Source organism: Equus quagga, chromosome 11 (genome assembly GCF_021613505.1).
Source record: "Equus quagga isolate Etosha38 chromosome 11, UCLA_HA_Equagga_1.0, whole genome shotgun sequence".
NCBI classification, from domain to species: domain Eukaryota; kingdom Metazoa; phylum Chordata; class Mammalia; order Perissodactyla; family Equidae; genus Equus; species Equus quagga.
In genome coordinates, this window is record NC_060277.1 from 112,089,824 (window position 1) to 112,113,913 (window position 24,090).

Genomic DNA, 24,090 nt, shown 5'->3' on the forward strand with positions numbered 1-24,090 from the left:
ATGAGGCATTTCTAATAGTATAATTTCTACCTTTATTTGGATTCTATTTGAATATATCCTCTTGCCAAAGATGTCCCAGAGAATCCATGTTGTAAGAAAACAATTTAGAATATTCAATCAACATTTTGAAACAATCAGATGACCAAACCTTCTGCATCTATGTGCTGAAGACTCACGATCCTTTTAGCTGGCTTCGTAGACGGGGGTCTGTGTGACAATAGTGCCACAAGCTGGATGTGAGGCTCCATGTTGACTGGGATGAGCACGTGGCTCCTGGTGCTTATGAGCCTTTAATATGTATGGTTCTGTGATCATCTGGGGCAGCCGATCACCACTTTTCTGCCACCTTCTTGAGCCATTCTAGACAACTTTCATCTATATCATTTTAAGAATAATTTTTTTTCATTTTACCCTCATTTCTTTTTATTTTTAGTTTGTATGAATCGAGCAGAAGAATTTTGAAAAATATTTGCTGACAAAACTCATTACCAGTACTAAACAGGGGTACTGACTGAGTTACTTGTAAAAATCTATGCACTAGAAGGGTTTGGGAAAGACATTTCTCTTTTTAAAAATGCTTCTTGCCTCACAGTATGCTGAAACCACAGTATGGTAAGGGTACCAAGAGTCTTGCCATTTTCTCTTTTTACTTTTTAACTAATGTTCAGAAGTTGAACCATTTGTTGATGGCTTTCTTGTAATATTTCAATTGTTTTCCTTCTGTCATTAGGCATACCAACGTTTACAAATCCAGCAGCAGATGTTACAGGCCCAGCGTAATGTTTCCGGACCCATGAGACAACAGGAGCAGCAAGTAGGTGTCACCCAGTTGGGTTTTTAGCTGGATTCATTAGCTACAATCTTCCCTGATCTAAGAGATGCTGATCGATGAACTCTGATGTCCTTGATTTTCCTCTCACCCACCCTCCCCTTTTAACAGTCTTGGGGTCACCTAGGTTTGGGAAAAGGTTGGCCCAACCACTGGTGGCCCAGGGGTGAAAATAGTGGAGACTGAATGCACTTCGTCTGCAGACAAGTGATGGGTGTCACTTCTACCTGCTGAAGTGTGTGTCTCCACCGCCAGGTTGCGCGCACAATCACTAACCTGCAGCAGCAGATCCAGCAGCACCAGCGCCAGCTGGCCCAGGCCCTGCTCGTGAAGCCGCCGCCGCCCCCGCCACACCTGTCTCTGCACCCTTCTGCAGGCAAATCGGCCGTGGACAGCTTCCCCCCCCACCCCCAGGCCCCTGGCCTGCCTGACCTGCAGACCAAAGAGCAGCAGCCTTCGCCCAGCACCTTTGCTCCGCACCCTCTCGGTGAGCCTCTGGGCTGAGTGACCACACCAGCTGGGGGGGCTGCCTGGGGTCCACGGGCTACAGCCGGGGCTGCACTGCCGTGGTCGGAATGACTGGCCGGTGCTGAGGCAGCATGTCAGAAATGCTCCAGACAAACTCAGACAGCAGCTATCCCCGGGCTTCTTAGTAAGGGAGCAACAGTAGCTGTCTCCTCCAGACCCAGAGTTTTGCTGCAGCCGTAAATATTTTCAGTAGAAAATTTTTTGAAATAGCGAGTGAATGCTCCCAAATTCTCTCCTTTCCATGGTTAAGTCTGCAGTCTGTTCCATTCCTGGTTTATTCCTTACTGCTCTTTAGCAGCCACTGTCCACCAGCCTGAACTGCAGGGAAGAATTCGTAATGGTTTTGCCAGTAAAGGTATTCAGATTTATATAAATCAGGCACTTCTTAAAAAGCAATCGTTGTCCATACAACTCTTGTAGTATAGAATGTGGTTTGTATAATCAACCACATCAACACGCATGTACTGGCCCCTAACCTGGAGGGAGCACGGTCAGCACTTAAACCCGCAGGTCGGTGGAAGACACGGAGCCACTGGCGAGGTCCTCCAGGGTAGCCGGGAGGGAGAACTGGAGACAGCAGAGCAGGAGCGTCAGAGGGGGAGCATGGCATGTCAGTGGTTGTGCAGAATAATTTGCTGTAAGAATCCAGACAAGCACAAGTTCTTCAGTCTTGTCTGTCAGTTGGCTGTTAGAGTCTGAAGCTACAGGACAAAGGGAATCAGTAACCCGGAAATACATATCCAGAGGGGCAAAGGCCAGGTGAGTGATGGCTCTGTCTACAACACTACCATATGTCTCTGAAAAGTGTGGCATATTCTGATCATCGGAGCACTTTCTATTTGACATGCTACCAATGTGATATGTCGGTATTTATTTATTTATTTACTTATTTATTTTTAAGATTGGCACCTGAGCTAACAACTGTTGCCAATCTTTTTGTTTTCCTTTTTCTCCCCAAATCCCGCCAGTGCATAGTTGTATATTTTAGTTGTGGGTCCTTCTAGTTGTGGCAGTAGTATGTCTATGTGCTAAACTATGATTATTCCGTCCCTTTATTATTGTCCCACCCGTTACTGCCCTTTGTGTTTAAGAAGTGGCATAGGCTAGTAGTTAAGACCTGACTTGGAAATTAGACTGCCTACGTTAGTCTCAACTCCACCACCGACTCGTTCATTGCTTACTTGCACAACTTGCCGAACTGTTCTTTGACTCCATTTTCCCCATCTGAAGGTGGGAATACTTACTTTATAGGTTCTTTTAAAGATTAAGTGAGTTAATATGCGAAGTTCTTAGGACAGTGTCTAGCATACAGACACTTTGTAAAATGATAGCTATTTATGTAAGCACTTCTTTCTTAGGAATAGTTGTTGTAGAAACAAATTCAGTTCCATCTCCTGTTCTAAAGTGCTGTAGCTTTGGCTTCCTCATGTCCATCTGTCCTCTTAATCTGTTGTGGGAGAGTAAAATACACTAATCTTTACTCTTAAAGGTTAGTTTTCTTGAGCCAGCCTTAATGGTCTAGTGGTTAAAGTTTGGCACCCTCACTGCTTCGGCGGCCTGGGTTCGCTTCCCTGTCACAGAACCACACCACTGATCTGTCAGTTGCCATGCTGTGGCAGCATCTCACATGGAAGAACTGGAAGGACTTCCAAGTAGGGTCCACAACCATGCGCTGGGGCTTTGTGGAGGAGGAGCACAAAAGGAGCAAGCTTGGCAATTGATGTTAGCTCAGGGCGAATCTTTCCCTGCCAAAACAAAAATTCATTTTCTTAATACAAATGAAAGAATTAGTGCAGTGAATCTTCAAAATTGGATGAAAAATAATTTTGATAAAATTTTATAACCTTCACACTAAAATTATAAGATAGATCTATTCAAAATAAATAGCTAATAAAGTATCAGAAACTTCACCTCTAAATTTGCCTGCCTGGTTGGTTCTCAGCATTTCTTCAGCAGCTGTAACTCCATCCACCTTCCTTCTCACACAGTCTTTCCTTGTCTTCTGGAATTGGTCGTCTCTACAGGAAGATCATGCTTATAAAAACAAAAAAATAACCTTCATAACCAGTGTGATGCAGTGTGATTACAGAGCTATAGAGAAGGGAGAGTTCATATTCACCTCCAGTGGTGAAAGAAACATCAGAGCAGGGTCTAAGCTTGGACCTCAAAGGAGTCGGATTTCAGTAAATAAGGGGGAAGGCTTGCACAGAAGAAAGGGCAGGTTGCAGGGGCAGTCCTGTTGACGGGGGCCCCACCAGTCCAGCTCACCTGTGGAGGGAGTACAGAAACCAGACAGTGAAGTGGGGAGAGATGGTTGAGGCCCAGGGGTGGGATTTGGAGTGCTTTGAAGGCCGGGCTGCGGCCCGACCTCGTTGTCCACTCGCCTGACTAGATCTGTGCAGGTGGAATGAAGATGGCCGTGAAAGCAAACAGGCAGCCCCTTGACGGTATCTGACTTGCAGGGGTATTTTGTGAGGTCTGCAAAGTGTGTGTGTGTGTTAATTGCCAACATTTAAAAACTGGAAATGTTCAAATAAAGGTGGCGTCTGGCTTCTCTTAAAAATGGCTGCGTTGACTCTACGTTCCATACAGCAGTCATTGGCTGGCACCAGTAGCACCTGCTTGTTTACACAGGGCAAGCACTGTCCCGTTTGCTACAATCCCCACCAGGCCCACTTCACCTTCTTTACATCGCTCGCTTGACCCATACAAGCATTTAAGTTTGCAGCCCCCAATTTAAAGTTAAGAACACAGATGTTCAATACCTTACTTAAGGGTAGAGATTTCCTCTTGCTTGTGTACCAGGATATGTGGTGTGGGAACTGCACTGTTAGAACATGATCTGTCAATATCAGGTTGCACTCTCATTGATTCTGCTCTCCACTCAAGCAGTCTGTCCAGCTCCTAACTGGTGTCCCCATGAGGAAGTCTTTCCATCGTCCCCATACCTCTCTTCATTAAACTGGCACAGCAATGGTTCTTGTCAGATACCCCAGGACCTGCTCTTAGCTGTAAGAAATAACCTCAGGATCAGCGCCCCATTCTGGCTGGGGCGAAATGGCAGCACTCAACATAGTACTGAATTGTCCCACCAGCTCGTTCTATGGGGAATACTTGAGAACACTGTTTAGAACTCTGAAAGGATTGTTTTCATCTGGTGAGTTTTACCCTAAGATCGGAAAAGATTTTCCTAATTGTTTGGACTTGTTCTATTCTGTGGGATCTGAGAAGCCACAGGACCATGTTTAGCAATTGAAACAAGTAAAATAAAGCAGAGTCATTAGTCTTAGTTAATCAAAGACTTTGTTAACCATTTTCACCTTAATTCAGAAATAATATTCCTAAAATATGTATTGTTAAGAAGACAGAAAGTTTTTTTCTTGCACCAGCATTAAAAGTTCAAGTACTTGGCTGTGAATTAAGACTTAGATCGATTCTCTACGAGAGCTCTGAAAAGCAGTAATTTAGAGGAAGAGCAGGCATGTCCTAATAGTATTTTCATTTTTAGCTGGACTGAACCCAAACATGAATGTCAACAGCATGGACATGACTGGTGGTTTGTCAGTGAAGGACCCGTCCCAGTCCCAGTCGCGCCTCCCTCAGTGGACACACCCCAGCCCGATGGACAGCGTACCCGGTGCTGCTTCTCCTCTCCTGGATCAGAACCCCAGCAAGCATGGTACACCCGCCAGCATGCTGTGTCTGCTCGCTGCTCACCCAGTTGCATAGCATGCTCATTTGTCACTCATACTGCATTTCTTTTCTCAAAATTCAGCACTGAAAGCTGAATAAAAAGTTCATTCCATTAGAGAGTACATGAGATCCCAGCTAGTCAGGATCAAACTTCTGGAAACCTCAACTACCAGATCTTAGCTGCAAACCCAGATTCAATTGAAAATGCCACAGAGTAGGAAAGAATATCAGTCATAGCCTGCATACTTTTTATTGTATCTGTATTCTTCAACAAAAATTTGAGTCTACCGAAAAGAAGTTTTTTCAATAAAATGATAAAACATAATAGAAAATCAAATTCCCAGAAAGGAAGAAGAAGCAAAAATGCTAGTAACTATAGGGGGAGATCTCACTGTTAAGCATTAAATTTAGCTCTAAATTTCCTCGTAGCATAAACTGCAAAGGAAATTTAATAGAGCATTTGATTGTCTCGTGATACAAAGTATTCTAAAAAGAAAAAGACAATTCTTCCTAATGGTTAATTCTGCAAGAAAATCACCACATGCTCTCTGGGCACTTTCCTAGGCAGGAGAGAGCTCAGTAGCCTATGGCTAGTTGGGTTAGTCTGTATGAAGTTAAGGCCTCTGAGTGCACACACCCAGTTTGTCCTTTCATAGACTAGAGGGAGGATGGGACACAGGCAACAGCAAATTCCATCACTAATCACACAGACTCCTAAGTTGGCCCCAGAAAGGCTCGCTGTGCCAGCTTCCTGTGGGATGGGTATGTATTTGATCAAGATTTCCAACTTGACAAACCAAAATGGTTCTTAAAGAGTTTGTCTCTCAAGTATAAAGTTTGGGCTAACTGAAATAGACACTTACCTTGGAGAATGCTGGACAAACTGGGTGTGACAGTTTGTGCACCTCTTTTGAAAAGGGCAAGACCTGGCACCTGGCAGTCAGGGCTCATGGTGCCCCCATTCACTCGCTCTTTGTTTCCTGCTGTCCTGCAGGTGCTATCCCTGGAGGTCTAGGCATTGGGCCTCCAGCTAAGTCCTCCATTGACGACTCCTATGGGCGGTACGATTTAATCCAGAACAGTGAGTCACCAGCCAGTCCTCCTGTAGCTGTTCCCCATAGCTGGTCGCGTGCCAAATCTGACAGTGATAAAATCTCAAATGGCTCCAGCATCAACTGGCCCCCAGGTAAGAGCGTGAACCACTCCTGTGCAGCAGCAGATCAGAACATGCTCCAGGCCCGAGGAGAGTGCTTAGGCCCGAGAGAAAGCAGGGCCTGAGCTAGGGATCCTGGAAGCATCCCCCGTAGCTTTGGTTTCTTCGTTGAGGTCCGTTTGTCGGGTCAGTTTTGGGTGAGGTCGGCATCAGGCGCTTCTCTGTAGTGCCTTGTTCAGTGGAAGAAGTGCAAGAGAGTGGGGGGCGGGCACTCTTGCCATCCAGGCAGGTAGTTTCTAGGCTTCACCATGCTGTCTGAACATGGTCTTAATGTGGCAGCTGGAACACCTGGTTCTGGTTTGTTCCAAAAGATTGATGATTTACTGAAAGAAAGTCTAAAATGTGTCTCTTAATTTAATTAGATTATAAAAATTTCCATAAATTATCATGAAGCAATGTGAAGGTACTCTTAATACTCATGTTTTAATTTTCATCTTGTTTGGAATTTTCCAGAATTCCACCCTGGAGTTCCGTGGAAAGGACTTCAGAATATAGATCCTGAGAATGACCCTGACGTCACTCCTGGAAGTGTCCCCACCGGGCCTACCATCAATACTACCATACAGGATGTCAACCGCTACCTCCTCAAGAGTGGAGGTGAGGAGGGGAGCCACTCCTCCTGCGTTTGTGTGGAAGGTCTCTACACGCAGCCAGAGGCATCAGGGTGCCAGTCTGGCTGTGAGGCGGGTGTGGTGTCAGACACACTCAGGGTGCTGTCTCTAGCCATCTGGAGCAGCGTAAGAAAAGGTCCAGCAGTGCTTATGGTGAAAACAGAGATTGATTTGTAAGTCTTTTTGCTGGATTTATTAACGCATCATTTTTTATAAGCATTGTGTTATAAAATCTCAGTATTAACCATTAAGCTTTTTAATGAAAAAGTTTCTACTTGAAATCTCTTTAAGAATGGATTGATGCTTTACTCATCCATCTCAGTCTGTTTTGCCTTTCCGCAAAAAGTCTGGTAAAAAAGACTGAAATCAGTCCCCAGGACTTTTTTCCTGGCACAAACTCATGATGCTAAATTTTGGCACACCATATGTCAGACTTCAGGACGCAGTAAGAGGAAGTGGTAAGCTGAGCTGTGAGCTTACAGAAAGCACAGAGTTCAAATGCGATATGGAGAAGGGCGGGGACTCGCTCCCCATTAAGTTATGCAAATGAAGAAGTTCTCTAAGTGCTGCCACTGATGAAGTTTGATCATCACCGTTCTAATAATGTGAAAGAATAGCTAGGTTGCCGTAGATGCTTATCACTAATAAAGTCACTTGAGTAGTTCCCAAAATGTTAATTTAGGTTACCTACTTAAAATAAGACCTGTGGGAAAGATGCATTTCTTTTTAATGGTTCTTTCAAGTGATAGGATTCTAAGTGTGTCTGTGGTTTGAGTAGAAAGCCCCTGTAATTGCAGATCACCCTTCCTGTTGAATGCTGTGCATTCCTTGTGCTTCCATGCAGATGGTTCTTAGAACGGGGGCGTTGCGGGTGGCCCCGCTGTTGGGCAGATGAGTGGTACAGGGGCCTCAAAGCTGTGGGAAATGGAGCCCCTATGAGATGGCAAGGGGACAGGGAGGCAGAAGCAAGAAGAAGGACTCCGCGCTCGCTGCTCGTCACCTTGAGTGTGGCAGCAGGGTTGTACCAGAGCAGGGAACTTTAGTCAGTGAATTTTGAGGATTGTGGAGAAGTGTGAATAAGCTGTGCTCATCCAGGTATTAAAGTCATTGGGAAGAACCCAGGTTGCTTGTAGAGCTGAGCTTCCTGATGGTGCCCAAGGACTTATCCAGTGATCCCTTGGCCTCCGGGTGGCACCTGGGGCATTGTGGGCAGCCTCTGCACTTGCACGAGTGTGCCAGTGTGACAAAGGCGGGCTGGGGGAGGAGGTGAGTCCTCAGGGCAGAGCTAAGCGGCTGTCCTCCAGTGCCAGAGTGCTCGGCAGAGGAGACAGACTTAGAGGCACAAGAGAATCTGAGCGTGGGAGGCCGTCGAGACGAGACAAGACAGACGGGCGCTCCAGCTCTAGGATGAAGGAATCAAACAGCCGTCCATCCTGGGCAACTCGAAGCTTTACGTGGCGTCATATACCATCTAGGGACTTGGCGTTGAGGGGCATGTAGACGCTGAGAGTCTTGGGCAGGTCAGGCTGCTCACACCAGGCTCCTCCTCCATCCCATCCCCGGGAAAACCCTCGCTCCTCCACTCTGGCGCCCCTCGTGTGCGGCTTGTTATTTGAGAGAAGGGGGAGCATAATAAGCATGGCTTTACGTAAAAAGTGTTTACAAAGAAACACCCTACAACATTGCAGTAGAAGTAAACCGCAGAGGCCAGAGCCTCTCTCCAGAGTGAGCTGTGCTGTTCCCTGCCCAGGAGGTCAACCTGCCTCAGGGACCAAGCCACAAAAGGCTCTCATAGTTTTTTGTTTGTTTTGTTTGGATTTGGGTTTTGTTTTTTTGGTGAGGGAGATTGGCCCTGAGCTAACATCTCTGCCAGTCTTTCTCTGCTTTTTGTCTGTGAGATGCTGCCATAGCATGGCTTGAAGAGCAGTGTATGGTCCTGTACCCGGGATCTGAACCCATGAACCCTGGGCCGCCAAAGCAGAGCGTGCGATCGTAACCAGTACATTACCGGGCTTGCCCTCAACGTTTTGAGTGACCAGGCTGATCTAAAATACAGAGAGAGAAAAATTACGAAAATGTGTCCTGGAAGGAAAACAGAAGTAGCCCTCTGGGCTTATATATTTTATAGATTTTCATGATGGAATTTTCTCTTTTGTTGAGTATACTAGGTGTTGTTTTTTTAATTTACATTTTTGTTTTTTATTTATTGCCTTTGGTATTCAGTTCTGATTGATATTAAAGATTTGCCTTAGCCCAGTGTTTGTTTGATGTTATTTATAGCTTTAACCCTTGTTAAGTGAGTATTAACCAGAATGGGGAGTGCAGTCATGCCCTTTCATCCCTAGTGATGCTAACACTTCCTCTGGAAAGGAAAGCCAACCGTGATTTTAGGGGATAAATTCCAGTATTAAAACTGAAACTTCCAAAACTTAGAACACTGTTAAAATCTAAGTACCCTATTGTTAATTATGAAAGAAATCCACATAGAGTTAAATAGTCTGTAGCCTTGGGATCCTAGGTTGATAGCATTTTGTTGGTAAATGAAAGAAGAGGGTTTAGGAAGAAAGCTTAAGATGTTCGTAGCTTTTAAAATTGAAGACCAGATTACAAATAAATTTTCATGTTCATCAACTCTGGTGTCCTCAGGGCACTGCAAACAGCTGTGCAGGTTGTATACTGCGCAAGTCTGGGAGGTGCACACACCTGGTAGTCCCGGTGAAGGATGCCCCTGAGGTTGTTCAGTGCACCTCACCAGGTGGGGCCTTATGTGGGCTGGGTCCCATGTCTTTGGAGATTCTGTTTATGGTGGTGAACTTGACAGCCAGTGTTAGGTGTTGTGTCCTCTCCCCCAGCCAGCTTCTACACCCTGGCAGAGTCATTTTCCAAGTCACAGAGCTCTGATTCCATCCTGCTTTCACCCGAACTGTCGCCACTGCTTCATCATCTCCTTCCGCGGGCTCTTGCTTTCCTCAGAGAGTTGTGAGGGAGAGAGACGCGAAAACACACCAGTTAGCTGGAGCTGAGCTTTCTGGAGGAGCGGGGGAGCCTTAAGGATGGCCACACACCCTCCGCCTCCCTCCGCCTCCCTCCTGGGTGCAGGAACCGAGGCATTTTCAAAGTCAGAAGCTGCAGTTCTGGAGATGGAGGAAGTCACATTCACACAGTTGTTAGGCAGATCCTGTCATCCTTCCTGCACTGCAGGAGAGAAATGCGTGCGGGAGGTAATGGGATACCTGAGACATTGTGAGTCAGAAAAAAGTGCGGATATTTTTATGGTAAAATTTATAACAAAAAGCTTAGCGTTTTGTTTTGTATTTTCAATTTTGTGGGTATTATTTGAAGTGTGAAAAGATGGAGATTGCCCTGTATTTTTATTTTCATCTCATTTGGAAGGGGAATTCACTGTGATCTTTTCAAACTCTGGCGTGGCGTTTTGAACATCCTGGTGGTGATTCTCTTCTCTCGTGCCTTGAGCCCCTGTCCCAGAGAAGTTGATGCCATGTCCTCATCTCTGCTTCTCGGCCTCAGGCCTCTCCAGGTGGCGTGGCTCCCCAGGGGAGGAGGGCTGCGTGTCTCTTCCCTCCTTCGCTGTGCTCTTGATCATGTCACACCTTCCTTTTCAGCCAGCTCCAGACACGGCAGTGTGGGAGGAGATTTGTCCTTGGTTGTTAGAAGCCTCCCACCCTAGTTAGATGGCTGCCCCAGTGCGCCCGCGCCCACCTTCTTAGTGCCTGTTTGGTTCTGCAGGGTCCTCCCCACCATCATCTCAGAATGCCACACTGCCTTCCTCGAGTGCCTGGCCGCTCAGTGCCTCTGGCTTCAGTCGCTCTTTCAGCAGCATTGCGCCCGCTCCTAGTGTTGCAGGTATGCAACTGGCCTCTCGACGTGCAGGTAGCCTTTTCTTTCTTTCCCCGAACAAAACTGACAGGCCCGGCTTTTCTTGATGGTCTCTCTGTTCTCTCCCTGAATCGGGAGGCCATGGGGTTTGATGGAGAGTGGGCCTGAGCTCTGCCGGAACCGCTTCAGGACGTAAGGCACAGCTGCCTCCTCCCGTGTGAAGTGGGAATGCTGTCCTTCCGTGGGGTTGTCCTGAAGATCACGTGATTATGTAACTGCCCGGCGCAGGACATGACGTAGCTCTGCCTAAATGGATCTGCTTTCCTCTCTCCTCCCTTCCCGCCGTGGCTACAAGACAAGGGTATACAAGGGCTTAAACCCTGGAGGTGGCAGCTGCTTGGAGTTTGCTGCTACTTGAGTTCACCGTCAGGGATGAAGGGGACCGCAGCAGGCCCCGTAACTAACTCCCAGCACCCAGCGTGTGACTGCGTTCCATTACGCAGATAAATGCTGTGCCTGGATTATTTCTCTATTGCCGTAGACATTGTGACTCTCTTGAGTAAGAAATTTCTTTTAGGGGCCCGCCCAGTGGCACAGCAGTTAAGTGCACACATTCTGCTTTGGCAGCCTGGGGTTCACCAGTTCAGATCAAGGGCACGGACATGGCACTGCTTGGCACGCCATGCTGTGGCAGGCGTCCCACATATAAAGTAGAGGAAGATGGGCACGGATGTTAGCTCAGGGCCAGTCTTCCTCAGCAAAAAGAGGAGGAGTGACAGAAGATGTTAGCTCAGGGCTAAACTTCCTCCAAAAAAAAAAAAAGAAATTTCCTTTAGGCTTAGAGGAGAATTGAGAATTCTTTGTCATAAAAACTTCGGAGGAATTTGAATCTAAAAATTTTAAGACAAGGATATAAAGAGATGTGGACACAACGCAAACAAAATGGGTAGCAGGTTTGTAAATAGAGAACTTAAATAAGGAGAGTTTATTGTTTACAAATTTCTTCAAATGTATTCCTGTATTCCATCAAACCTTCTCATCCAGACTTTTTTAAACCAGTGTAAGAATGCTATAGGAATTCTTTGAATACCAGTACATAGGGAAGAAAGTAGTTTTGATGTAATTTAGCATCTTATTAAAAAGAGAGAGTGCGTCTGCAGTATTTTTATTCTTTCTGATGTTTACAGAGGGGATAATTAGACCTTTAATGCTTCCATACTCATTGAGCTAAAGAGAAGGGGCAAAACACCATTGTCTTTCCTGCATCGAAGGCAGTTTTCAGGGCATTTTTGTTTTTCTGATCAGTGACACCTTGGCTCAGACGAGCGTTTGTTTGTTGTGAAGGCATAGTGGGCTCTGGTGGCCAGGGCTGGAGGGGGACTTGGTGGCGGGGTTTGGGTTGGCCTGGTCACTGTGGTGCTGTCCAGGGAGGGGGCATGGCTGGCTCCAGGTGTCTGCACATCCAAGCCGAGCCCTGGGCACAGGATGGCGTGGGGCTGCTGGTCATTACCAGTTTTGTTTTTTCTCTCAAAGAGCCTTAAAACAAGCTCCCCTCAACCACTGCGCCAAGGTGCCCAGGTGCCAAGCCACTCAGCCCTCAGGGCGGCAGGGCCACACAGCGTCTAGAGTGTGCTCGGAGGGCAGGCCTCAGAGCTGCGCAGGAGAACGGTGGTAGCCATGGGTCTGGGCGGGCTGTGTCTGAAGGGGCATTGCTTTGAAAAGGGACCGATACCTAAAGAAATAGCATCAAAGACGTATACACATTAGGCTTTTGACCTTGATTAATTTGTTGTAAGATGTGTCCCAGTAGAATATGTTCATAAGTTAGCTTAATGTTGAACTATAGAAATGCTGTTTTCTTGGTGGCAAACTTGTGTCTGGCACATTTAGCAAATTGATTAAGTATCAGAAATACTGGCAAGGTGTATGCTGGCCCCAGTCAGACTGTCTCTGGGCAGAAATTCAAGAGGGCGCTTGCCCGTGGTTCCAGTAGGGGGCGCTTTGCCTGGTGTTTCTTTTCATCATGCAGTCTCCTGGAGCCCGAGAGCACTTTGCATGGTTCCCCACACTGCACTGACTTTTCTTCTTTGTCTCAAGAACGCCTGTGCTCCATTTCTCTTCCTTCCCAGGTAAACTTTCGGACATTAAATCAACGTGGTCCTCTGGCCCTGCCTCCCACACGCAAGCCTCTCTGTCTCATGAACTGTGGAAGGTGCCCAGAAACACTGCTGCACCCACAAGGCCACCTCCAGGGTTAACCACCCCCAAGCCTTCCTCCACCTGGGGAGCCAGTCCCCTTGGCTGGACCAGCTCTTACTCCTCGGGTACGCACCGGTTCTCGTGTTCAGATGGGGTGGGTTGGCGGGGGTGGGGCTTCCTGCCAGCTCTGCTTACCTGTAGGGAATATGCCTATCGTTTTGTCCTGAAGCTCCTTTGTAAGGACCCCTGGACCCTAGGAGAGCTTAGAAGGGGGCCAAGGCGCCCTAGCGTCTCAGGGCGTTGGCTGCCCAGCACTCCAGCTGCCAGTGTTCTCAGCATCAGCCCCAGGTGATGAGGCACACAGCAGTTTTGCTTGGGCCAGGAGGTCCCCAATGCTCCCAGCCCCCATTGAGGGGCCATGCTGGGTCCTTGGAGAAGGCCCATTCAGTCAGCACGAGAGTCTCCATTTCTACTTTGCTGTTTGCTTCTCCAGAACATTTTGCTGGAGCATAGGGCTTTCCAGGCCCAAAGAAAACAAACCCACACACTTGAGAGCACTGCCGCCGTGATGCTGCAGCGCATGGGCTTCTGTCACTGCCCTGTCCTGAACTGTAGGGAGGAAAGAAGCACACCAGGAATTTAAGAAAGTGCCACTGAAACCAGCTGCAGGTGGCTTGAAAATAGCTGTTTCAGCCTTTTAATAGCAGCCCTCTGGGTCTGCTTTGTTTTATTAACAAGTAGAATTTTAGAGCGTTGATTCTAAATGGGGCAGGGTCGGGGGATGGAAGAGGAGGAGACCAGAACTTCTGGCAGTGGCTCTGCGGGGATTGTGAGGTTTTGGGTTATCCAACCAAAAAGAGCAAATGGGTTTTCAGAGGTGGAGAAAGGCTCGGAGCGCACGGTGACGGTGCACACCGCTGGCTGCGCTGCCGGATGCGAAGCTGTGGGAAGAGAGCTAGCTGTCTGCTGTGCGCGGCCTTGCTGACTGAGTTCTTCCCGGGCCCGTGCAGGTTCTGCTTGGAGCACTGACACCTCAGGAAGAACAAGCAGCTGGCTCGTTCTCCGCAACCTCACGCCCCAGGTACAGGCAGCAGCACAGCCCGAGAGTCCCTGAGCTCGAGGGCCTCGTCAGCGACCCAGAGGGCCAGCCACCCGCGCGCGGTGCACGCTGGTCTCCCTGCCGGGTGCCCTCAGTCAGGGCCCAAAGGGAAGGCAGGCAGCCTCGAGCCAGCGCCAGGGCTCCTTTAACTGTGTTCCTGGTGAATTGTTGACTTTTCCCTCTTTTGAGGCTTAAAAGTAGACCTTTGTAAACAGAACTGCTCATCTGTAACTGTTGCCACTCGTGAGTGGTCTGGCCTGTGCTTGCCTTTCCCAGGCTCAGGGGCCGCGAGGCTGCGGGACCCACAGGCTCTGCGTGACATGCCGTGGTGAGAGGGGGTCAGAGAAAAGGGGTGTTCTCCTTCTGAGGAGCTTAATTCATGAGATACAATAGAGGTGTCCAAGATTAAAACGTACATGGTAAATTACGAGCTATGAACAGTTACTATCATGAAGTCGTATGCATTAAGCCCTCTCGAGGGCGTTTTCCCAGTGTTTGGTGCGCCTGGATTTCATAGATGTTTTCTTTGAAGAACGTAGTGGAAGAAGTCCCAGGAAGCGCGTTACCGCCCCCTCTGCTTCCTCAATCAGATCGATGGCTCGACGCTGCGGACGCTGTGTTTGCAGCACGGCCCTCTCATCACGTTCCACCTGAACCTGACTCAAGGCAACGCTGTGGTCCGGTACAGCTCCAAGGAGGAAGCCGCCAAGGCCCAGAAGTCCCTGCACATGTACGTCTCCTCTCTGCCGGTGGGCTGCCTGTGGCTGCGCTGTGGCGGCGCTGGGTTTGGGTGTTGTAGGAGTGTCCTGGGGCTACTGCGACAAAGCACTGCAGGCACAGACGTTGACTGTCTCACAATTCTGGAGGCTGCAAGTCTGAGACCAAGGTGTCAGCAGGGTTGGTGCCTTCCAAGGCTTCTCTCCTTGGCTTGCAGACAGCTGCCCTCTCCCTGTGTCCTCACATGGTCATCTCTCAGTCTAAGCGTGTGTGTGTCCTAACGTCCTCTTCTCATAAGGACACCAGTCACAGTGGCTTAGGGCCACCCATATGACCTCCTTTTAACTCAGTTACGTCTTTAAAGTCCCTCTCCAAACATGGGCACAAGTGAGCTATTGGGGGCTAGGGCTTCAACATAGGGATTTGGGGGGGACACAGTTCACCCCATAACAAGTGTCTTGTGACACATTGGTTTCTTCTGCTGCTGAGTTGCCATGGCCATGCCCTCCAGCAGGGAGAGGCCCCCCAAGAGAGTACACGTAGAGCCCAGGGATGGAAAGAAGACCCTCCACGAGGTAACACCGGGCATGTGACCTGTTCATGCCACTGCTGGGCCTAGCAGGGGTCCTTCTAGGCGCTCTTCCCCCTGATTAAAGGATGCTTTTGAGAAGATGTGTGAGTAGACCTACTCAGCGACATCACTTGGGATGTGGGACCTAGAAATTAGTTATTCCTGGTTTTAGTCCAGGATGTAAATTACAGTGATCCTAAATGATACCCAAGTTAAATGGTGCATTCACACGCTTCCTTAAGAATGTCCTGTCTCCACCTACACAGTGTGGCTGCTAGAATCTAAAATGAGAAAAAAGTTCATCATCTAGACTCAGATGTGGCAGTGGCAAAACCAGAACCACAGGGTTATTCCCGGGTGGCCCGGGCATGAACCTTCGGCTGCGCTTTGCCCATTAAAACAGAGAGCTAGTGAGGCCAACACAGGAAAACGCCAGTCTGCTCCACTCACATGACCCCTGTCCTGCTCTCTTGTTTGTTTTGAGGGGGTTTTTTTTGGAGATGTAATTGACATACAACATTGGGTCAGTTTAAGGTGTACATGTTGATTTAATACATTTATATATTGCAGCGTGATTACCACCACAGCATTAGCTAACTCCTCCATCAGGGCACGGAATTATCATTTCTTTTTTGTGGTGAAAACATTTAAGGTCTCCTCTTAGCAACTTTGAAATATTTAATGCAGTGTTGTTAACTCTAGTCACCACGGTGCACGTTAGCTCCCCACAACTTACTCGTCTTAGCACCAGAAGTTTGTGTGCCCTTTGCCAGCCATCTCCCCATCTCCCCCCCAAGTCCCTGGAAACCACCATTCTACTCTGTCTCTACAAGCTTGGCTTTTAGGTTCCACATATAAGTGAGGTCACACAGTGTTTATCTTGCTCGGTTTGACTTATCTCACTTAGCCGGAGGCCCTCAAGATTTATCCATCTCGCCACAAATGGCAGGAGATCCTTCTCTCTCATGGCTGAAAGTATTCCTCTGTGTGTGTGTGTGTGTGTGTGTGTCCATCCCCCCTCCTCTCTCTCCATATATATACATCACGTTTTCTTTATTTACAGTCAGCTGTTAACAGACCCTTGGGTTGTTTCTGTCTCTTGGCTATCGTGAATAATGCTGCAGTACACACGGGAGTGCAGCCATCTTTTTGAGATCCTATTTTCATTTCCTTTGAATAAATACCCAGAAGTAGGCTTGCTGGACCATATGGTAGTTCTATTTTTAACTTTTTGAGGAACCTCCACACTGTTTTCCATAGTGGCTGAACTAATTTACAGGCCCACCCACAGTGCACGAGGGTTCCCTTTCTCCACATCATCACCACCGCTGGCCCATCTCTTGTCTTCTCGGTGACAGCCATTCTAACAGGTGTGAGGTGATACCACATTGTGGTTTTGATTTGCATTTCCCTGATAATTAGTGACACTGAGCATTTTCATGGACCTGTTGGCCATCTGTATGTCTTCTTTGGAAGAATGTCTATTCAGCTCTTGTGCCCATTTTGTAATCAGATTGTTTGGTTTTTCATTATTGAGTTTATATGAGTTCTCTCTATATTTTGGATACTAACCCCTTATCGGATAGATGATTTACAAATGTTTTTCATATTCCATAGGTTGCGTTTTCATTTTGTTGATGGTTTCCTTTGCTGTGCAGAAGCTTTCTAGTTTGATGTAGTCCCACTTATTGATTTTTGCTCTTGTTGCTTGTGGTGTTGTATCCAAAAGTTCATTGCAAAAGCCAAGGTCAAGGAGCTTTTTCCCTGTGTTTTCTTCTAGAAGTTTTACAGTTTCAGGTCTTGTGTTTGTCTTTAATCCATTTTAAGTTATTTTTTGTGAGTGGTATGAAATAGGGGTCTACTTTCATTTTTCTGCCTGTGAATATCCAGTTTTCCCAGTACCACTTATTGAAGAAGCTATCCTTTCCTCACTGAGTGTTCTTGGCCCCTTGTGAAATAGTGGCCTTTGTATGTGGGGGGATCTGTTTCTGGGCTCTCTATTCTGTTCCACTGGTCTATGTGTCTGTCTTTATGCCAGCACCATACTGCTTTAATTACTGTAGCTTTGTAATGTAGTTTGAAATCAGGAAGTGTGATGCCTCCAGCTTTGTTCTTCTTCCTCAGGATTGCATTGGCTGTTCAGAGTCTTCTGGTGCCATACAAATTTTAGGATTGTTTTTACTATTTCTGTGAAGAATACCATTGGAATGTTGATAGGGATTACATTGAATCTATAGATAGCTTTGGGTTTTATGGACATTTTAACAATATTAATTCTTCCAATCCATGAACACAGGTATCTTTCCATTTGTATTTTCAATTTCTTTCATCAAAGTTTTATGGTTTTCATCATACAGATCTTTCACTTCCTTGGTTAAATTTGTTTCTGAGTATTTTATTGTTTTTTATGCCACTGTGAATGGGATTTTTTATTTATTTCTTTTTAGATATTTCATTATCATTGTATAGAAACACACCTGTTTTCTGCATGTTGATTTTCGATCGTGCAACTTTACTGAAGTTATTGATTAGTTCCACCAGTTTTTGGCGGAGCCTTTAGGATTTTCTCTGTATAAGATCATGTCATCTATAGATAATGACAGTTTTACTTCTTCCGTTCTGATTTGGATGCCTTTTGTTTCTTTATCTTGCCTGATCATTCTGGCTAAGACTTCCAGTCATATGTTGAATAGAAATGACAAGAGTGGGCACCCTTGTCTTATTCCTGATCTCAGAGGAAAGGCTTTCAACCTCTCACCATTGGTGATCATGTTAGCTGTGTTTGTCAAATATGGCCTTTATTATGTTGAGACCTGTTCCTTCTGTACACTATTCATTGAGGGTCTTTATCATGAAAGGTTGTTGTGTTTGGTCAGATGCTATTCCTGCATCTATTGAGGTGCTCTTTGATTTCGATCTGTCACTCTCTCAATGTGGTGCATCACATTGATTGATTTCCGTATGTGGAACCATCCCTGCGTCACGGGATGAGTCCCACGTAATCATGGTGTGTGGTCATTTTAATGTGCTCTTGATTCAGTTTGCTAATATTTTGTTGAGGATTCTTGCATCTGTATTCATCAGGGATATTGTTGTGTGGTTTTCCTGTATGTCCTTATCTGGCTTTGGTATCAGGATAATACTGGCCTCAGAAAATGAGTTTGGGAGTGTTCCCTCCTCTTCAGTTTTTTTGGGAAGAGTGTGAGAAGGGCTGGTGTTAGTTCTTCTTTGAATGTTTGGTGGAACTCACCAGGGACGCCATCTGGTCCTGGGCTTTTCTGTGTTGGGAGGTTTTGATTACTGATTCAGCCTCCTGACTCATTATTGCTCTGTGCAGGTTTTCTCTTTCTTCTGATTCAGTCTTGGTAAGTCATTTTTCTAGGAATTTGTCCGTTTCTTCTAGGTTATCCAGTATCCTGGCATATAGCTGTTTGTAGCAGGCTCTTACGATCCTGTGTACTTCTGTGGTGTCAGTTGTGATGTCTCCTCTTTCATTTATGATTTTATTTATTTGAGTCTTCTCTCTTTTTTCTTAGCTAATCTAGGTAAAGGTTTGTCAATTTTGTTTATCTTTTTTATTTTAACATTTTATTTTTATTTTTCCTTTTTCTCCCCAATGCCCCCTGGTACATAGTTGCATATTTTTAGTTGTACGTCCTTCTAGTCGTGGCATGTGGGACACCGCCTCAGCATGGCTTGATGAGAGGTGCCATGTCTGCGCCCAGGATCCGAACCAGCAAAACCCTGGGCTGCCGTAGTGGAGCACGCAAACTTAACCACTCGGCCATAGTCAGTACCCCCTATTTATCTTTTTAAAAAACCAGCTCTTAGTTTTGTTGCTGTGCTCCTCTTTTAGGTGTGTTCTGGGAAACACTACCATCTTGGCCGAGTTCGCTGGCGAAGAAGAAGTGAATCGTTTCTTAGCCCAAGGCCAAGCGCTGCCGCCCACCTCCAGCTGGCAGTCCAGCACTGGCACCAGCCAGACACGGCTGGGCGCCTCGGGCAGCTCCCATGGCCTGGTGCGGAGCGACGCTGGCCACTGGAACGCCCCGTGCCTGGCAGGCAAAGGGAGCAGTGACCTGCTGTGGGGTGGGGTTCCACAGTACTCAAGCAGCCTGTGGGGCCCACCCAGCAGCGACGACGGCAGGGTGATAGGAAGCCCCACCCCGCTGAACACTCTGCTTCCCGGCGACCTTCTCAGTGGCGAGTCCATCTAGGACCGAGAGGACGGTAGGCGCCACAATCATCAGCACTAGGAAGAAAAAGCTGACCCTTTCCAGTCCGGGCATTGCTGAGGACCCCACTTGCCCCAAGCAGCCCGGCAGCCCTTTCGAGTACCTCTGTCCAGAACTGAAGACAAACCTTCGCCGCAGTCCTTGCGAACTGTTCCCAAGACAGTACGGGCTGCGCTTGGTCAGTGTCACATGCTAATGACAGGATGTTTCTCATAGCTTTTTATTTTGTGTTGTCTTATGTTTGTATGGTGTGTTGTCATTTTGATTTTTTAAGTATAAAAGCTGCTTAGAATAGTTCTATCATGAAGGGCACTTTTCAGATTGTGGGCTGGAAAGGGTTATTTTATCAAGGGGGGAGGGAGGGAGACGAGAAAGCCTATTGAAAACGAGCCTGTGACGATTATGCACATTACCAGAGGCGACCCGTAATCAGGGGGCTGGCGTGTTCATCGCTGGGACTCCGCACGGTGGCCCTGGCGGCCCAGAGCAGCGTGCTGAGCGGGAGGACTGGCCTGCCGTCTGCTCTCTGTCCCCATGGGGCCGCCTATGCACATTACCTTGTTTCATTACTTTTTCATGTCATTTTTTTTATCCCAAAAAATATTTTTTAAAAGTTAAAAAAAAAGACATATCAAACATGCAAATACTTGAATCCAGCAGGCCAATAGTGAAATGTGAACACTTTCTAATTCTACACCTCCAGGTTGACGTCAGTACGCAGAAACAGGCTCTAGGAAAAATTTCTAAGTTCACAGCCTATGTGTGTGTGTGTTGAAAGAAGCGTGTGTGTGTGCGTGTGCACTTTCTGTGTTCGTGTGTTAAGTGTGTGAGGGATTTAACTGTGGGTTTTCCCTTTTATTCAGTATATGCTTTTTTTTTGGCGCATTGGTCAAACGTTTGTTATTATTGTTATTAGCTTCTAACTTTGCACTGAGTGTCCCTGCCCTTCCTTTAGCTAATCCTATCCATTAAAGAGAATTCACAGGACAGGGCCGGCGACAATTCATGTGTAAATGTTTACTCAAGGACTCTGTTATTGCGTTTAAAAATTACAGTGTATATCTCTGGAGAAATAATATGTATACCTACCTTTAGCAGCTTTTTATTGTGGACTAATGCAAGAAAATTATTACCAGAGTATTGCACCATTTTTCCATTTGGAATATAAAGTTAAAGAGAAAAAGACTGTTGTCGAACTGTGGCCATAGATACTTGCAGAGAATGGATGGTTCCGCGGGAGGAACAGAAACGAGCACTTGGACGTGGGTTGTGACTGCTTTCGGAGGAGCCTGGGTTAGGGCTCCCACCTGTTTACAGACTTTTTTTTCTCCTTCAGACTTTAAAGTAAAAAAATTTTAAAAAGGAATTAAAAAAAAAAGAAAAAAAAAGACTTGCGTCGTGAAGAAACCTATTTTCAGAATGCAGACCGCTACTTCAGAGCTCTGGGATTGGACAGTGTTGTTGTTCCCTCCGGCCATCGTCGTGGACTCTGTCGATCGTCCCCCTCGTCAAGGTGACAGGCGTCGTGGTCACTGTCTTGCACATGCGGAAGCGCTCTCAGGAAGCAGGGTTCCCGAGGGGCAGCTCCACCCCATTTCATGTATTTTGTAACCAACTCCTAGCACTGAAGATGTTATTAAAAAACAAACAAAAAATAAAGAAAAAAAGAAAAAAGAGGAAAAAAACACAAAGAAGAAAAAATACCTAATCTCTAATGTGTAGCAGTTACATATTTACCAAATAATGGACTCAAAAGAAATAGATGTTTGAAGAGTGCTTTATATATTAAAAATTGCTTTATGTTTTAAAAATGATCAATGTTTTGATTGTTTTGCAAGAAAGAAAGACAATGGAGTAACATACCCTCAAGTATGTTTAAAAAATATATGAACATTGTGCTCCCTGCCTGCTTGATCAGGAAACTTGTGCATTACATTTTTTTTAATTAGCTTTTTAATGGTTTTATCAAAACAAAAAAACAAAAAAAAAAAAACGACAAAAAACAAAAAAACAGAAAAAAAGAAGGTCCTGCAAAATTGCAGATCAACGAAAGCTGGTTTTATAGAGGATCATGAACTATGCACAAACTGGGTTCAAGACCTTTCTCCTCAAGTTCAGTAGTGTATTTAGCTAAAGAAACCCTCCTCAGAGTAATTGCATCTCATTGCCATTACATGCAGTCTATATATTTGATGTATGTATACCTGCATATGTATATCAAATATATGTGCGTGCGTGCGTGCGTGTGTGTGTGCGTCCAGACATACAGCTTCCCGTGCTGCCATTTAGCATCGAGTTGTAGAAAAACTCCTGATATTTTAAAATTGGGGATGGAAGTCAAGAATCTGTTTGTTTTTGGGTTTTGTTGAGGGTTTTTTTTGACCTTTTATTTTGAATTAAAGATGTCTGTAACTCTGAGATTAAAAAACAAGTTTGTGGCTTTTAATGTTTTTCCTCATAGAATGTGATTGTTGAAGAACATGCACCGAAAGTTGCTTTCAAAAGTACAGCGCTTTGTTGAATCTTAATAAATTGCAATTTTTTTCTTGGCTGTTCAAATAAATGTGGTTTTTATTTTCCAAAGACAGATATCTTGAATGTTCACTTTATGTTTTAGGAGAGAGAATTGTCCTGCTGTGTGTAACAAATTCCCTGTCTCTTTTTATGATATCCTAGAGTTTACGTCTATAATCAGACAAACTTCGAATTTCGATTGTTTGACTTGTAGTTTTATCACTTGTTCTGTGGTTTGACAGTTAACACTGAAATCTTACCAATGATCATCGAGAGATGCAGTGGAGCTTCTGAGCTCTCCAGCACCAGCCGCCCGCCTGCATCTGCCACATCGGAGAAGCAGGATTCTCTCGGACAGCAGTGGGACCTGGCCAGGGTCTGTCTGCTTGGAGTCCTGGCGAGGACCGCTGATCACTCTCCCCTGTGAGCCAGTTTGGGCCGCAGAAATATTTGGAGAGAAGGGAGGAGGGAAGGTCCTCTGAGTTTCTGACGTTTTGCTCATGTGTGTGTGTAGGAGAGCCTCAGCTAGCTGACGGAGCGCTCCGTGCGAGCAGCGGAACTCGCCGTGCTGCAGGAGGCAGTGAGAAATCGCAACGCTTCGCTTTGTTTTCTCAAACCAACCCCTGGAACCCTTACCATGACGTTAAGTGAGTTCAGCGTCAGTGCTGCTCTTCCATCAGGATTCTAAAGATAGCCTCTAGAAGACAAGCCAGCATGTCCTCTGTGACCCTTTGCTCGGCGACTTGCAGAATGAGTGTCTCTTTCTGTCTCCACTCCTGTGAGTCAATTCCACATTTCATCAAGAAGATCGGACCCAGCTGGCCCCTCGGACAAGGCGGTGAGCTCCTGGCTCTTAGTGACCTCTTCTGAAAGTTGGGAAGGAAAGCACTGAATGGGTTATAATCAGGAGAAGGAAATGAAAGACGAGATGAAGAACGAAACTCAGGGAGTGAGCAGTGCAAACGCAGCTGACGCTCTAAACTAGCCCGAGCCCGGAGGCAGCCTCTCGCCAGCGCTGCGAGCCAAGTCTGCAGCGAGTGTCCACTTGGCGCCGGCCGTGTCCAGTTCCTGCAGGGAGCAAAGCAGCAGCGCCGGCTCCTGGGAGAACAAGGTCAGGGCCTCCGGATGTTCAAAGGATGCAGCAGGCTTCATGGAGGAGGCGGCATTGGCCCTGGGCCTGGTGGCTGGATCGAATTTTGACAGACTGGGGAAAGTGAGGGACAGGTGGGGAACACAGCACAAGTAGAGATGCAGAGTGTCGGCCTCCCACCGCTGGAGTGAGGCTGGGGGTCCTGTGACCCACCGCTGTCTGGCATCTGAAAACAGTTCAGAGCTGCACTTTTTTTTGGATTGATCTGGCCACACCATGGGACAACGGCAAAGAGAGAAGGCGGGTGCTCAGCGGGTGATAGCGCAACGTGCAGAGAAAGGGCTGTTAGAGAAGAGAGGTGTCGCAGCCAGCTCTGATCCTAGAGATAGGAAAGACGAGTTCGGAGATGCTGAGGAGCTGAGCACACGGGCACTGGAAACCGGGAACATGGAGATAGGAAGACGTCTCAAGAAGTGGGAATCATACATCTGGGATGGATCAAGAAAAACCTACGTAGGAATCGTGATGGAAACAGGGTTTCGCAGCGGCGGCGCGGTTGACGAGCTCTGCTTGTGTGGGACCGCTACCTGAACGGCAGCACCTGTAGCAGGCCTGGCCCCCCAGTGGTTGTGAAAATCAGAAGCACATTTCCACGATGCCCCCTTAGTGGGCAGCACTGCCTCAGGCTTAAGTGACATTGCAGATGCTGGATCCAGCACAGAGCAGTGGTTTCCAACCCTGGCTCCGTGTGGGAATTATCCGGAATTTGTAGAACTCCCAGTGCCAGGGCATATCCCAAACCAACTCAACCAGAGTCTCTGGGGTGGCCCGGGCACCGCAGACACTCAGTTCCCCAGTGGTTCCACTGAACAGCCAACGTGGAGCAGCAGTGGCTTAGAGGAATCTTGTTGTTTTTGTTTTAGAGGAAGATTAGCCCTGAGCTAACTACTGCCA

General features: G+C 46.8%; 1 protein-coding gene across 4 annotated transcripts in view; it reads left to right on the top strand.

The window, feature by feature from the left end:
• Positions 1-22,091, top strand: part of TNRC6C (trinucleotide repeat containing adaptor 6C) — a 98,488-nt gene extending 76,397 nt beyond the window's left edge. For 3 of the 4 annotated variants that reach the window (XM_046674873.1, XM_046674877.1, XM_046674875.1), the window contains 9 exons: positions 731-814; positions 1,085-1,316; positions 4,866-5,036; positions 6,045-6,236; positions 6,717-6,860; positions 12,841-13,035; positions 13,921-13,991; positions 14,600-14,739; positions 19,154-22,091. In XM_046674873.1, coding sequence (XP_046530829.1) covers positions 731-814; positions 1,085-1,316; positions 4,866-5,036; positions 6,045-6,236; positions 6,717-6,860; positions 12,841-13,035; positions 13,921-13,991; positions 14,600-14,739; positions 19,154-19,514 — 1,590 coding nt within the window. In that variant the 3' untranslated portion in view covers positions 19,515-22,091. Of the gene's footprint in view, positions 1-730; positions 815-1,084; positions 1,317-4,865; positions 5,037-6,044; positions 6,237-6,716; positions 6,861-12,840; positions 13,036-13,920; positions 13,992-14,541; positions 14,740-19,153 lie in introns of all 4 variants that reach the window. The other variant, XM_046674876.1, reaches the window with a different exon arrangement.
• The last annotated feature ends 1,999 nt before the right edge of the window (positions 22,092-24,090 follow it).